Source organism: Pogoniulus pusillus, chromosome 11, assembly GCF_015220805.1.
Source record: "Pogoniulus pusillus isolate bPogPus1 chromosome 11, bPogPus1.pri, whole genome shotgun sequence".
NCBI lineage: Eukaryota > Metazoa > Chordata > Aves > Piciformes > Lybiidae > Pogoniulus > Pogoniulus pusillus.
Window position 1 is genome coordinate 2,423,082 of NC_087274.1, and position 13,946 is coordinate 2,437,027.

Sequence of the window (13,946 nt, forward strand, 5' to 3'; positions counted from 1 at the left end):
TCCTTGTCTTCTCCTGGGAATGTGAATTGCTGCTTTGGACAGGCTGGATAGTGGCACTCTGGATGTGTCCCTGTTCAGTCTCTTGAGCAGAGGCAAAGGGAGTGCAATGGAGCTTCGGAGACCTTGCTTTGACTGGCAGAGGGGCAATGTGGAGCCAGTCCAGGCTCATGGAGTTAAGGGCAAGAGAACGTGGCTGTTACTCATTCTAACACTGCCACTACTCTGGGAGCTGCCCCTGGTGCATACTGAAGGTTTCTGTGTCCTTGCTATGGATCCTGTGTTTAAGTGGCAGGGCTGGTTATCAGGTGGACCTAAGGTGAAACTTGTGTCAGCCTGTCTGTGTCTCATGGGTCTGTTTCTCCAGCAGATGGGAGGAAACAAGAGTTGCATCTCTTTGGGGGTTTACAGTTTTGGCTAAGTCGGTGGCAGCTGTCCAGTGGAAGAAGAGCCAGGTCCTGGGAAACCAGCACTTGCTGGAGGAGCTGTGTTGGGTCTAGAAGAGCCGAGAACTAAAGCTGTTCCCTGAGGGCAGTGGTGCTTCAGTGTGTTTGGTGGCAATTAGTAAGCCGAGGCAGAGTTCCTGTGACTTGGGAAAAACAAACCATTGCTGATTCCAGCAGAACTGTTTAGCTGGAGCTTTGCAGTGACTTGAAGCTGATGCAACGTCTCAGTAGTGAGCAAAATACACCAGTTAATTAAATGCACATCTTTTGCTTTCCAGGTCAAGAATTAACACCTGCCTCACTTTCCCTGCCCTTGCTACCTTCTGGGGACAGCTTGATTCTGCCTCATTTTCAGTCAGCAGCACTCACTTCCAAGCACTGTGAACAACAATTGGGTCACCCTTATTCGGACTTTGCTGGTGCCAGCACACTTTACCCTCCAAACAAACATTTCCTCTAGTTTTTGTGATGTCCTCTGGCTTGCTCTGTGTGCCACCAAACTGCAAATTCTGCCTTTCCAAGGAAAGACAGAAACCTGCAGAGGCAGGCTAAGAAATCTGCAGCCTCTGCTCTTCTTCCTCATGACTGACAAATACCCAGGTGCAGTGGCCACTGGAGAGGGTGAGAGGAAGATATCTTTGCAGTAGTTTCTTACTTCATGGCAGAGGCTGGAACATGATTAACTGTTGTTAGTGGAAGGCTGTCTTGTGCTGTGTGCTGTTGAGCTGAATGTTCAAAGGGGCAGTTAGTGTGTCAAAACATTGCTGGAGTCATAAAAACAAGCTGAAATATGGGAGGTGAAGGAGATGAGGAGGCTATCCAGAGTTTTGTGCTCTGTCTGTGCTAGTGGATGCTGTAGAAATACAAAGGTGAAGATTCAAATACAAAGCTTTCCTGTCTTGGCAGGGTATTCTTTGTAAGTGAAGAGACAAGCAGGGCTGGCTGAAGGGAGGAAATGCTTTGGGATTGTGTTACAACCCACAAACAAAAGCAGAGAGCCCAAAGCAGGTCCTGCAGTGTTTTAGGTGGGAAAGAAGCTGGTTTGATGGAAGATTTCACTTTAAAGCTTTGTCAGTCTATAGAAACTTAGTGTGTGGCTTAGAAGAGAAAAATATAGCAAGGTAATGAATGCCCACTCTAGTTTTAACACCTTCATAGACTTGTGAGAGTCTGCAATGCAGTGTGGGAATATACTTAAAGATGCAATCAATTTAAGACCAATGTGCTTAGAACAAGCCAGTGCCTTGGCACAGCCCTGAGCTGGAGCCCTGTGGGTGTGGAGTTGGTGTGCTTTGATTTAATGATGTCATGTTGGGACCTTTCCTTTCTGGACAACTTGCCTGAAACTGGTCAGGAGAAGACCTCTAAATGCCATTGATGGTGTCATTAAATGGGGCTCTCTGGAGGTGATTTCAGCCTCTCAACTGCTTTTCTAAAGAGCCAGTGGAGCTTAATGAGATTTTAAACTAACCTCTGCAGCTGGGAATTAGCAGCCATGTTGCACACAGACGCTGGCTACACACTGGCAGCAGAGCTTTCTTCCAGGTGCACTAGCCTGGCAGTTATCAGTATTGCAGTGAAAGTGGAACTTGGCATAGAATCCTTAACCATGATTCCCAGCTGGTTTCAGTCATGTACAGTTGAGACCTGAGAGGCACAATATCGGTTTAACTGCTTGTTTCAGCTGTGTATGTACCTAGAGTACACATGAGTGGAAGTGTTATTAAAGAGATGTAAAACTCCCTTGCTTCAGAAGATTAAATCTGGATTCATTTCAGTTGTGGAATCTTCCCAGCACCAATGAAAACTGGGAGAAATGTAGTTTCCAACTTGCTCTGTTGGAGCACAACATTATCTGGACTGCGATGTTAGTCCTGCCCTGCAAGCAGTGTTCTTGCACTTCACCTTGAAACCTGAATGTGGTTTACCACTACTAATGGAAATGCTGAAAGGTCTAAGCCTGCCACATTTAATAGAAGTCCAGACAGAAGCTTGAGCAGGGAATACCCCTGCATGATCAGGGTAATTTATTTGCTCTCTCCTGCCTCTAAATTTTCTTGAATCCCCAGAGCAAGCTGTGGCATGGAAGTTGGCTTTTGGGTTTTTTCCATTTGATACTGTTTGGGAAAGCACTACCAGGTTGGCTCAGAGGATGTGAACATCTGTGCCAGATGAACTTGATGCTGAGCTGTGTGTTTTGGGAGAAGCTGTCTTTACCCACATTAGCATTTTGTAGAAGTGCAGAGAGAGGGGAGGAAATAAATGGAAATCTTGAAAGCAAAATTGATTGTAGAAGCTGCATTTGCAAGTGGAGTGGGTTATAAAACTGGGGCTGACCAAGGCTTTTACAGAGCTTATGCTAACTTCTGATTTAGTGTTCTGTCTCTTGGAGGACCAGAGCTGGAGAGCTGAATGCATTGCTTGTCACAGTGGTGTAGAAGTTTAAAAATAGCTGTAGGCCAGTCTCAAAGATGCCAATATGTCATGGGCAGAAATCCATGTTTTTCAAAACCTCCTGAGTGAGGCTGAATTAAAAACCCTGAAAAGGGTCCTTTGCCCCCCACAAGCCATGAAACTGGAGATGGGGAATTGCTGCATGACTTGGCTATTGATTATCTGAGGCAGCAAAAGTAGTACAGGTAGCCAAGCACCACAGAGAAATTGGTCTGCCAGGGGAATGGAGAGCTTCCAGCACAAGCTGCAGATTAGCTGAGGCTGGCTCTAGATTGGCTTCTGTGCTGGACAAAGCAGGGCTTTGTGCTCAGGCAAAGTTTGGCATCGTCCTGCACTGGATGATGAGGACTCAGACTACATTCTGACATTCTCAGCATTGAAGACAGCTTTAGATCTAAGTAGGATAATTTTTTGCTTTCTGGCAGATGTCTCAACCCCATCCTGTGAGCAGAGCTGTAGCAGTAAGCTAGGCTCTGGTTTGGGGTGGTGACACCAAAGAGCAGAGCTGCCATGGTGCATGGCTGTCAGTCCTGTCAGCCTGGCTCTTCCAAAGGGAATTTTTTGCTCTCTGTATAACAACTTTCTTCATATATGAAGGACTAAGGGAATGTGCTGTTGCACTGCTGATTTCCTTCTCCACTTACTGTTTGCTGCACCCATCTGCCTACAGCTTCAGCATCAGGCTTGTTAAAGAAGTCCCAGATCAATTGCACAAAGAGAAGAGGGATGGGCTGCTCTAAGCTTCTGGAGCCATGATAATGTGCAGGCTGACAATGAGCCCAATGTTCTTTCAGCTAATGGTTGAATACTTGGCTCATAAATACCAATATTATGTAATTCCAAAGTCAAGCCAGCAAACTGTGGTCATGTGCAAGACCCTCTGTCTGGGAAGACTTGAGTCTTCCAAAGTCAGTCTGAGGAACCAAATAGGCTCCTCATCGAGAGAGCAGCAGTAGTGACTTAGTGCTCCATCTCTTCCCATAAGGTGATCCTCTTAGCTTCAGATTAATTGCATAATCCAAAGGCCTGTGGTGTTCTGTGAGTGTTGTGTTTGCTTGAGCCCTGGCAGCAGCTGTGCTGCCTTTGGAGAGCATGTCCTCCTTGGGGTAATGGGCAGTGCTTACAGGTGATGGGAACTACAATCTTCCCCCAGATTTGAGAAGTGGAAATGGATCATTTGCCTGGCAGTGCTGCCCATGGATGTGATTTGCAACATTGGAGGGAAAGGCTGAAGAGGGCTGTGGAGGGATGGGCAGCCCCTGGGAGAACTGATGGCAGTGCTGTCACCTCAGATGGCCCCTTTGCCTTCCTCCAGTGATTAAGAGGAGGTGTCTCCCTGCAGTGATTACTGTGTTTAAGCAGCTTGGTCCAGCTTGGACCAATTCATGACTGCCTGGGCACCGAGAGCACAAGCTCTGGGCTTTATTGCCTTGGGGCTGTTAGCTGAACCCAGTGTGATCCAAGACAGCTGGAAGCCAACCATTGAGCATCGTCTCTGGGTCAGCTCTGGGTGCTTTCTAAGATCAGTTAGCAATCCTTTCAGAAGAGAGACCAGGCTGTCACGTTTGCTTTGCTGCCTCTTACTGTGAAAGGTCCCTCTAGAGTGGTCTTTATGAACAGTTAGCCTTTTAAACCTTCCTGCCAAAGACCCAGCCAGCACAGACACTGCTCTAATGCAGAGGGTTTGTTTGACATTACAGCTAATTAGCAATTACCCAAATCTTGGAGCAAGCTCTTTCAGACCTCTTTTTTTTCTGTCATGTCCCTACCCCCCCACCCCCCAAGCAGGCTGGGCATAAAATTCTATCTGCCTCATTTGCAAATGCAATTGCTTTAATTATGCATCCAAACTGGGAATGTGTGTGCTCAAAAAGGTAGGCAGCTGATTGTGTGCATGTAAGATGATAATGCACAAATGAGCCTACCCATCTCAAAACCTGCCTCTTTGAGGATAACTGCTTTAAAAGCAGAAATCCTTTCCTTTTGCAGGATTACAGCAGCTAAGACAGCTTGTGTGCCACTTCAGTTGGTTGTCTCGTCACTGTGGCTCATGCAATTTAGTTCTACACAAAGGGATAACTTTTCTTGCTCTGAGCTAACTGCTGCCAACAAGGACCAGAGCACAGGGGTTAGGTGCTGTGAGTGCTCCTACTGCCACATTCAAATCTTCTGCCCTAAGAGATGGCAGGAGCAGGGAAGCCTGATAATGTGGGGGTGCTGAGAGAAGGAAGACACAGGAATGTGGATCATAATAACCAATGGTGAAGGGAGTGAATGGAAGGCTTGAGAATGGGCCAGAGAGCTCAACCAGCAGCAGCCTCTGCTCTGCCTTGCCAGTGTTCTACGCTGACCTTCTTTATCAGCATCATAAGTGCAAACCCTTGACCCCATGCAGGTCACCCTGCGATCATCCTGAGATGCGGTTCCTAAAGCCACAGCCTGGAGGTGTTTCTCTGGTGCTGCCAAACTGTCCCTAGTCTCCCCAGAAGCTGGGTGCCAGGCCTCGCTTTGTCCTCACGGTTTCTTCCTCTTCTTTCCCCCCAGATGAGCAACAAAAGGTCAAACAGCTTCCGCCAGGCCATCCTGCAGGGCAACAGGAGGCTGTGCAGCAAGGCGCTGCTGGAGGAGACGGGGCTGAGCCTGGCGCAGAGGCTGATCCGGCACGTGGCCTACGAGACCCTGCCGCGAGAGATCGACCGCAAGTGGTACTACGACAGCTACACCTGCTGCCCCCCACCCTGGTTCATGATCACCATCACTATTGTGGAGGCAAGGACCCTGATGCCCTCTCTCTGGGAGCCCACCCACGTCATCCAGGGCTTTGATGGGACATGAACAAGAGCTAGAATGGGACTTGTTTAGACTTAGGCAAGAGACACGTGAAGCTGATAGCCAATTTGGCTTACCTGTGCGAGTGGAGGAGCAGGATCCTATCCATGTCCAAGTATGATTATTAACCATTGAAACAACTCTGTATGAAACTACAGATTTTAGGAAACTCTGGCAGACCTTTTTGAGGATCTGGAGAGTTGTAGGAAAACTGGTAATACAAGGAATGCCATTAAAAGAAAAATTCCTAGCTAGTTGCCTCTGTTCTGTGAATGGAGAGAAAAAAGGGGGAAGGGAAGCTGGGTTAAATGTTCTGACCTGCTCATCTGCTGCCCAAATGAAGATTTTGCTCCATTGCTGAGTGTTGTGCTCAAAAAAAAGCACAGAGAAGGCTGTATTATGGCACTGATCAGGAAGGTTCCCAGCTCCTCTGACTCTGGCTGGTGTGCTAGAGAAAGCTGCTTACAGAGTTTCACCAAAGAGTTGCATGTTCCACAGAATAGGGCAATGCCATGCTGTGTGAAGCTGTCAAATGGGAGGAAAAACATTGTCCATTTGACTTTTATTTCTCCATGATTTTGAACTACAAAGTGCTGTTGAGGGAGAGAAAGCATTTGCTAACCAAGCACTCTCCCTGCCCTTCTAGGTTGCCTTTTTTCTTTACAATGGAGTGGTATTGGACAGATTTGTGCTGCAAGTCAGCCATCCCTTGTACCTGAAGAATGCACTGCTTTACCATCCTCAGCTCCGTGCTCAGGCTTGGAGGTACCTAACCTACATATTCATGCATGCAGGGTGAGTACTCACAGTGGAGATTCCCCCTAGTTGAGGTTCCTCAGAGAGAGGAAGGAGGAAGGGACAGAATCAGCACAGACATACATTGTTAAAATTCAATTCTTGGTTGTGCATAGAAATCTGAAGCTGCTGGGCAGTGAGGGGCAAACCCATTCTGAAGGGAGGAGGCAATGGAAGGAACTTAACAGGTGCTGCTCTTCTCCCCAGCAGTTTTGGGACCACATCTTCCTCTTCCTCTTACTTCCCAGTGTGTGCTTCCTAAAACTCTCAAAATGGAAGCCCAGTGTCCCTCTAGAGGAGCTGAGCAAGTGGTAGAACAAGTCTGCAAAGATGTTGGACTGGTGTTTAAGAGCTACATGGTGTATTCTTGCTAGACTCCCCAGATGAGGCTGGAAAAGTCAGCTAAATTCCCTGTGCCCACGGTATGTCATCACTTAGTGATGTTTTCCCTTCTGCAGGGATTGAGATAATGCTTAGAAGCCTGAGTCAAGACTGAGCTCCCATTCCTTACACACTGTACAAACAGCAGCTGAAGAGCTACAGTCTACACAGAATGTTCCATCTAGTGCAAAATGCAAAGTGAAGGTGCGCAGTAAAATGAATCCTCCTTTATCCCATAGGAGGTATGGAGCAGACTTGGGAGGAGAATACAAGACGTGGGGATTCTAACTCTGTGCTTCTCAACTGTGCCAGTCCCCTCAGGATTCAAAGAGCCTTCAGTGTGCGATGTGTGCGATGCCATAGTGATGAGTGAGTGTCACAGGAAAGTTCATCGCTGTACAAAATACTCTACCCCCTCTGAGTAGCTTCTCAGATCGTTATCCTTGCACATTCCTGGCACATGATTGCAGTTTTCTTTAGTTCTGTCATTGACAAATCACAGCAACAAGCTTCTTAGCAGTAGTTTAAAGTTTGAAACTGGATAAAGCCCCTTTGTTCTTAAATAGAAAGCCTATATTCCCATCAGTCAGTGTTCTTCTATGAAAGGCTCTTTTCCCTTTTCCATATCTTTGATGGGAGACAGGCTGATGTCTCTGCCATGGAATAGCTGCCTTGTTGTGTAATTGCCCTTGAGCACAAGATGTGCCCCAGATCTCTGGATAAAAATTGTAGGACAGAGCAGATTCCATCCAAGGGGAGAGTGGGAAAAGAATATAGCCAAAACTGCTGAACACAGCAAGATCTGTATCCTGGATGCTAAAGCCCTCCAGAAATACCTTGGATGTAGATTTCAGTCTGCAAGTGGAGACTGTTGGGCTTGGATGTGAAGCTGGTTGTGTAAAATGAGATTTGGAAATTGCCATTGCTGAGGGTGTGGGGAAAAGTGGGCTTGTAAAAGGAAGACACACTTGATTTTAACTAATGTTGTCTAAACTGCATCAGGGTTTTCTTCTGCTGCTGCTGACATTCTTCTGTGTCACTTACGTAAGCACAGATGGCTTTGGGATACATCTGAAGAGAAGCACCTGCACAAGGATAATTCTTGCAGCATTTAAATGCACTGAAATGCATGTGGCATGCTTCCCTAACCTGTGCAAGGTCACCCTGTGGCAAGCAGTTCTCTGACATTCCTCACACTTGCTAACTGAAAAAATCTCTCAGGTTTATTTCCCATCTGTGGCAGGCTCAGAGATGAAGAGTGGGGAAGGCAGTGTGCAGGGGACTCATTGTTTTTGTGATGGATTCCAAGCTCTTTAGCTACCTAGCCTTCTAAAGAATGGAGAGCCCTGCTGGAACAATAAACTCCATGATTTAGCTGCACTATCTGGAGTTAGGGTAATGTTCATTTATTGCTAAGTTCTGTGTGCTAAGCTCCTTTCTTATCAAGAGAAGAGATAAATCTTGGAAGGGTAATAACATTTGTTAGTGGAAGCCCATCGCTCTCCTCTCCTTTTCAAATGAGAGGCTAACACAATGCCACGGGGTCTATTGTTATCCTGCTTCCAGCCGAGACTTTAAAATGGTAATGTGGACTGCTCCTGCCTTTGGTGCACTTGGGCTGCTTTATTGAAGAGCCAGTGACAGCCAGAAGGTGTCCGAGAAGACAGCAGTTGCTAGGGCTTGGCTGGCTCTGCCTCTAGAAAGATTCCAAAAATGCATGGAGTGTGTGTTGGTCCTGCTGGAGGGAGCTTTGTCAAGGGATGAAAAGGCAAAGTTGTAAATTCTGTCCTGCTTTCACAGCAAGCAGGCGTCGATTATCTGGGGCCCAGGCATTTGTAACACTGCCGTAAGTAATGACTTGCATTGATGCTCAGGCCCATTTGTTTGGTCCTGGGGAAGGAGAGAAGTCTTTAATAAATCAGTGAAATTGTCACTTCAAGAATGACACATTCAGCACTGGCAAAGGCTAATTATATTTTATGGGTGCTTATTGACTGTGCAGCCTTCACAGCTCTTAGCACGGAGGGGAGGAGAACTGAATGGGGTTGTTCCTGGAAAGTCCTTTAAGACAGCTGTGGATCAGAGCAGTTACTTCAGAGTCTAGGGTAAACTTTGCCAGCCTCCTACAAAAGCTTCCTTTGAAAACCAAGAACTGGAGCTTTGTGTGCAAGTGTCAGGTGCCACCTCATGGCGTTGACTCTGCCGGCCAAAGCTGCTTCCTTCCCTCTGTTAAAGGTCACTTGGATGCTTTGACTTTTTTGTGATCTCAGTTTGACCTTTGCTGGCTGTTCCTAACTTAGTCCCTGGGTTCTGTGACCATGCAGAATCAGCACGAGTGCCAGTCCATGCCTGGTGGCTTCAAAAGTCTTGAGCAAGGTAATAAACCCCCCTCAACTATGGGCAGCAGCTTCCCAGGATGACAAATGGCAGAGCTGAGAGAAGTTTACCCTTGGAGACAAGTTGTGGAAGCAAAGCCACTAGGATATCTGGGAAGGACTGTTTCCTGCAGCATCATTTCTGGCATTTTTTTCCAATCCAGCTTCAGTTTCTGTTCTGTTGTTGCTGCATCTCACCATGAGTGGTGTTCTCTGCTAGAGATGGGAAATTACTATGGAAACGTGAAGAAAGCCCAAAGCAGGGAAGATGCAGAGGACTTAAAGCAAAGATTGCTAATGGCTGGCTGTGAGCAACCCTTTTCCTGTAGAAAATAGAATGTAGGTTTTCAATGTAATGGCTGCTTTCACAGTATCACAGTAAATCACAGTGTCACCAAGGTTGGAAGAGACCTCACAGATCATCAAGTCCAACCCTTTACCACAGTGCCCAAGGCTAGACCATGGCACCAAGTGCCACGTCCAACCTTGCCTTGAACTGCCCCAGGGACGACGACTCCACCACCTCCCCGGGCAGCCCATTCCAGTGTCCAATGACTCTCAGTGAAGAATTTTCTCCTCACCTTGAGCCGAAATTTCCCCTGGCGCAGCCTGAGGCTGTGTCCTCTTGTTCTGGTGCTGGCCACCTGAGAGAAGAGAGCAACCTCCCCCTGGCCACAACCACCCTTCAGGTAGTTGTAGACAGCAATAAGGTCACCCCTGAGCCTCCTCTTCTCCAGGCTAAACAACCCCAGCTCCCTCAGCCTCTCCTCGTAGGGCTTGTGCTCGAGGCCTCTCACCAGCCTCATCGCCCTCCTCTGGACACGCTCAAGCATCTCAATGTCCTTCCTAAACTGGGGGGCCCAGAACTGAACACAGTACTCGAGGTGTGGTCTGACCAGTGCAGAGTACAGGGGCAGAATGACCTCCCTGCTCCTGCTGACCACACCATTCCTGATGCAGGCCAGGATGCCACTGGCTCTCTTGGCCACCTGGGCACACTGCTGGCTCATGTTCAGGCGGGTATCAATCAGTACCCCCAGATCCCTCTCTGTCTGGCTGCTCTCCAGCCACTCCGACCCCAGTCTGTATCTCTGCATGGGGTTGTTGTGGCCAAAGTGCAGCACCCTGCACTTGGAGCTATTGAACCCCATCCCATTGGCCTCTGCCCATCTGTACAGGCGGTCAAGGTCCTGCTGCAGAGCCCTTCTGCCCTCCAACCCAGCCACATCTGCCCCCAGCTTAGTGTCATCTGCAAACTTGCTGATGACTGACTCCATGCCCTCATCCAGATCATCTATGAAGATGTTAAAGAGGATGGGGCCCAGCACAGATCCCTGAGGGACACCACTAGTGACTGGCCGCCAGCTGGATGTGGCACCATTCACCACCACTCTCTGGGTCCGGCCCTCCTGCCAGTTCCTAACCCAGCACAGAGTGTTACCATCCAAGCCATGGGCTGACAGCTTAGCCAGCAGTTTGCTGTGGGGGACAGTGTCAAAGGCCTTGCTGAAGTCCAGATAGACCACATCCACAGGCCTCCCCACATCCACCAAGCAGTCACCTGATCATAGAAGGAGATCAGGTTAGAAAGGCAGGATCTGCCCTTCCTAAACCCATGCTGGCTGGACCTGAGCTCTTTGCCATCCCTCAGGTGCGCAGTTATTGCACCCCCAGAAATGATATCTTGTGTGTTAAGAGTGCCACTGAGTCATTTAGGTCCACCTGAGCAGCCTCAGGCACTGTTCATCAGAAAACTGTACCCCTGGGTGCAGTGTGATGTGGCCTTTCAGCAAGGCCACAGCCCTGTGAGCCCAGGGTAAGTCTCAGTCACTAGCATGGTGTCAAGAAGGATACTTGCCAGGGTCCTGGTGTTGGGTTTAGCTCACTGGAGAACCCTGCAGATGGCAAAGTATGGGTGTTTGTACAGAGCTTTGAAAAGTAGCAAGCCAGTTCTGTTGAGTGCTGTTGATTAATGCAACAAAGAACTTGCTCTGAAACTATTGATTCAGTACAGGAGAAAACTGCTGTGCTGGAGTCTTGACCACACACACACGTTGGCTGTCAGGCTCTACCTCCAGGCTGCAAGAGGTCCTGCATGATGTACACCATGGGTTTTTCTCCAAGCCTGGAATCAGCCCAGCTTTTCCCATTGTGTTCAGCAGGAGTTTTGCTACTGCTTGTAAGGGGAATGAGGGCAGGTGAACAGAGAGCTTCAGTGGACACACCTCGTGTCTCACTGGGCATAAAAATGCCCTCTGCTTCCCATTCTGACCATGATCATATTGAAGCAGGCACAGTAACAAAGGGTGAGTGTCAGGTGGCACAAGCAGCAAAGTGGCATTACGTGTCTGAAGGGAATGGCAACTGTCCTGGGACTGCTAGGCTTGCCTTGCTCTTAACTTAGTATCTGCTTCCCATCGTGGCACTGTTGCATGGTTTAGGGAAGGCTGCATCATTAGGACAGAAGAAGACAAGAGCAGGTCAAGTTTGTGGCTTCTGTTCCAGGCTTTCCTGCCATCTTGCTGCTTTTTCAGATGAGTCATTTAACCTCTTCAATTAAAAAAAAAATTAAAATCTCATTAAGAATGGAGCATGCTGTGAGCTCTCTGCCTGAAAGGACCTGAGTGCACCTAAAGAAGATAACAAACAGTAAGGAAGGAAGAAACTTCACAGGTCTTGGTCTGTTTCTGTCAGGAACCGCTGTTTTTCCCAGTGTCACCATCTGCCTTCGTGAAGCAGGTGCTATTTGATTTCCTTTCTAGGGTATCTCTGTCTCAGGGGTAGAGAAGGGAGACAAAGAGTTAGAAGAGAGGACAACTGTTGTTTTTCCTTGCTACAGGATAGAACACCTGGGACTCAATGTTGTCCTTCAGCTCTTGGTTGGGGTTCCTCTGGAAATGGTGCATGGAGCTGCGAGGATCAGCTTTGTGTACGTTGCTGGAGTTGTGGCAGGTAGGTGACACCTCTGGATGCCCCAGGTGGAGGAGGATTCAAACATGGTCTGTACTGACTTTTGTGCAGGAACAATGTTTTGTGGCATTTGGGTGTAGGAAAAGAGCAGTCACTGATCTATGCATTTTTGGAGGCTGGAGGTGGGAGATATGTTACAGTTCAACATCTAAGCAGCCACAGGCTCTGTTTAGGAGAGCTGTTAAAAAAAGATACCAACAGCCTGTTGCTTTAGCATGGCCTTGCTTTAGGTGGTCTGCCTGCATGTGGAGGTCATGCTCTTCCTTTCTTCATCCTCCATGGAGGCATAGAAAAAAGGTGGCATCACAAGGACCCCTGCATGAAGAATCTTTATTTTCCAGGTCCTGTGCCATTTCTTCCCCCATTTGCCCTCTGCTGTCTGCTTTCCACAGCCTGAGTAAGCAACAAGTGCTTGGTTGTAGGTGGTGAGCAGTGCACAGCAATCTGGAAGTTCATTTAATCATGAAGCCACGGGGTTTGATTGATTTTTAGTTTGTGCTGTGTTGCTTTTATTTATGTTTGGCATTTCCAGCAGTTTGGGGATGATGAAAGATAGCTGACAACAGATCAACATCTAATTAAAACAGAGGGAGTGTGTGAGAGCAGCCAAGGGCTTCACAGTGGAACTCAGAAAATGCCTTAGGTCAAGATTTATGGTGTTTTTTCTCCAGCTACAGAATTTTATGCTTTCCATAATGAGCAGGTAAAGCTTTTGTAAAATGGGCTGCAGTGGATGTTGTAAATCCTACATTCCACGAGTGAGACTCTGGAAACAATAACTGGGCTAGGACAGAGGACTGGACAAACACCATGCTATTTCATGTAGAGAAAGGAAGCAGCAGACCAGCTCCAATGTCCCCTGCCTGTTATTTTAATAAGCACTGAAGTGGTCTCCAGTCTGCAACTTTCCAGCTTTTCTACACAGATCCATCTGCCAAACCCTGGGGTTTCACTGATGTGTGTGTACACATCACACCTCTGTGCCAGGTGAGCAAAGCAGCAAGCACTGAATCTGCTGCTCTTCAGCCCGGGTGAGCGCTGCCAGCTGCCTCTCAGATTCCTCAGGCCATGGACTTGCTGCAGGGTCCCCAGGGGCAGAGGCAGGTTTTACTTGGGCACTGGCTGGGCTGAATGCCCAGAGCTGGAAAGGCTTTCAGCCAGTGCTTGAGAGAGGCTCACTATTCCACCTAGCACTACTGGTTCGTTTCTGCTATACAAACGATCCCATTTTTCACACAGACAAGTTGCCACACCCTCACGGACTGCCTTTCACACCCCATGACCTATAAATTGTGAAAGAAAGTGCCAAAGGCAAAGCAAAAGCTTCCCTCAGTGCGGGATGGAACTCCAAATGTAGCCAGAGCTCTCATTAGCTTTTTCCTTTGCGGCAGTGCCTAAGAGCTGAGAAGTCTCAGGGCCATGCAGTGAGGGAGGGAGCTGTCAGGAGTGCTGCCTGGTGGAACCTCAGTGCTTTCTTGACTCAGAAGCCGCTGAGCAATTAGTGAAGAAGTTTGTTAGATTGTGTACTCTCAAGACTTGCTGTTGTGTCTTCTTCTCATTCGTGCTCCTCACAGAGCTCTTCGTTGTACCTGCCTTGTGACACCAGGTTTGCCTTTGTCTCTCCATCTCTGAAATTCCTGTTAGGGCTTTGGGAGATGCAAACCGCCAGTTGAGATAAGAAGTCTGTGTTTGGATGTAC

General features: G+C 48.0%; 1 protein-coding gene across 2 annotated transcripts in view; it reads left to right on the forward strand.

The window, feature by feature from the left end:
- The window catches only part of RHBDL3 (rhomboid like 3), a 58,738-nt gene that overhangs the window by 38,761 nt on the left and 6,031 nt on the right, over positions 1 to 13,946 (forward strand). For both annotated transcript variants that reach the window (XM_064151741.1, XM_064151742.1), the window contains 3 exons: positions 5,442 to 5,666; positions 6,373 to 6,521; positions 12,117 to 12,229. In XM_064151741.1, the coding sequence (XP_064007811.1) occupies positions 5,442 to 5,666; positions 6,373 to 6,521; positions 12,117 to 12,229 (487 nt within the window). The remainder of the gene's footprint in view (positions 1 to 5,441; positions 5,667 to 6,372; positions 6,522 to 12,116; positions 12,230 to 13,946) is intronic.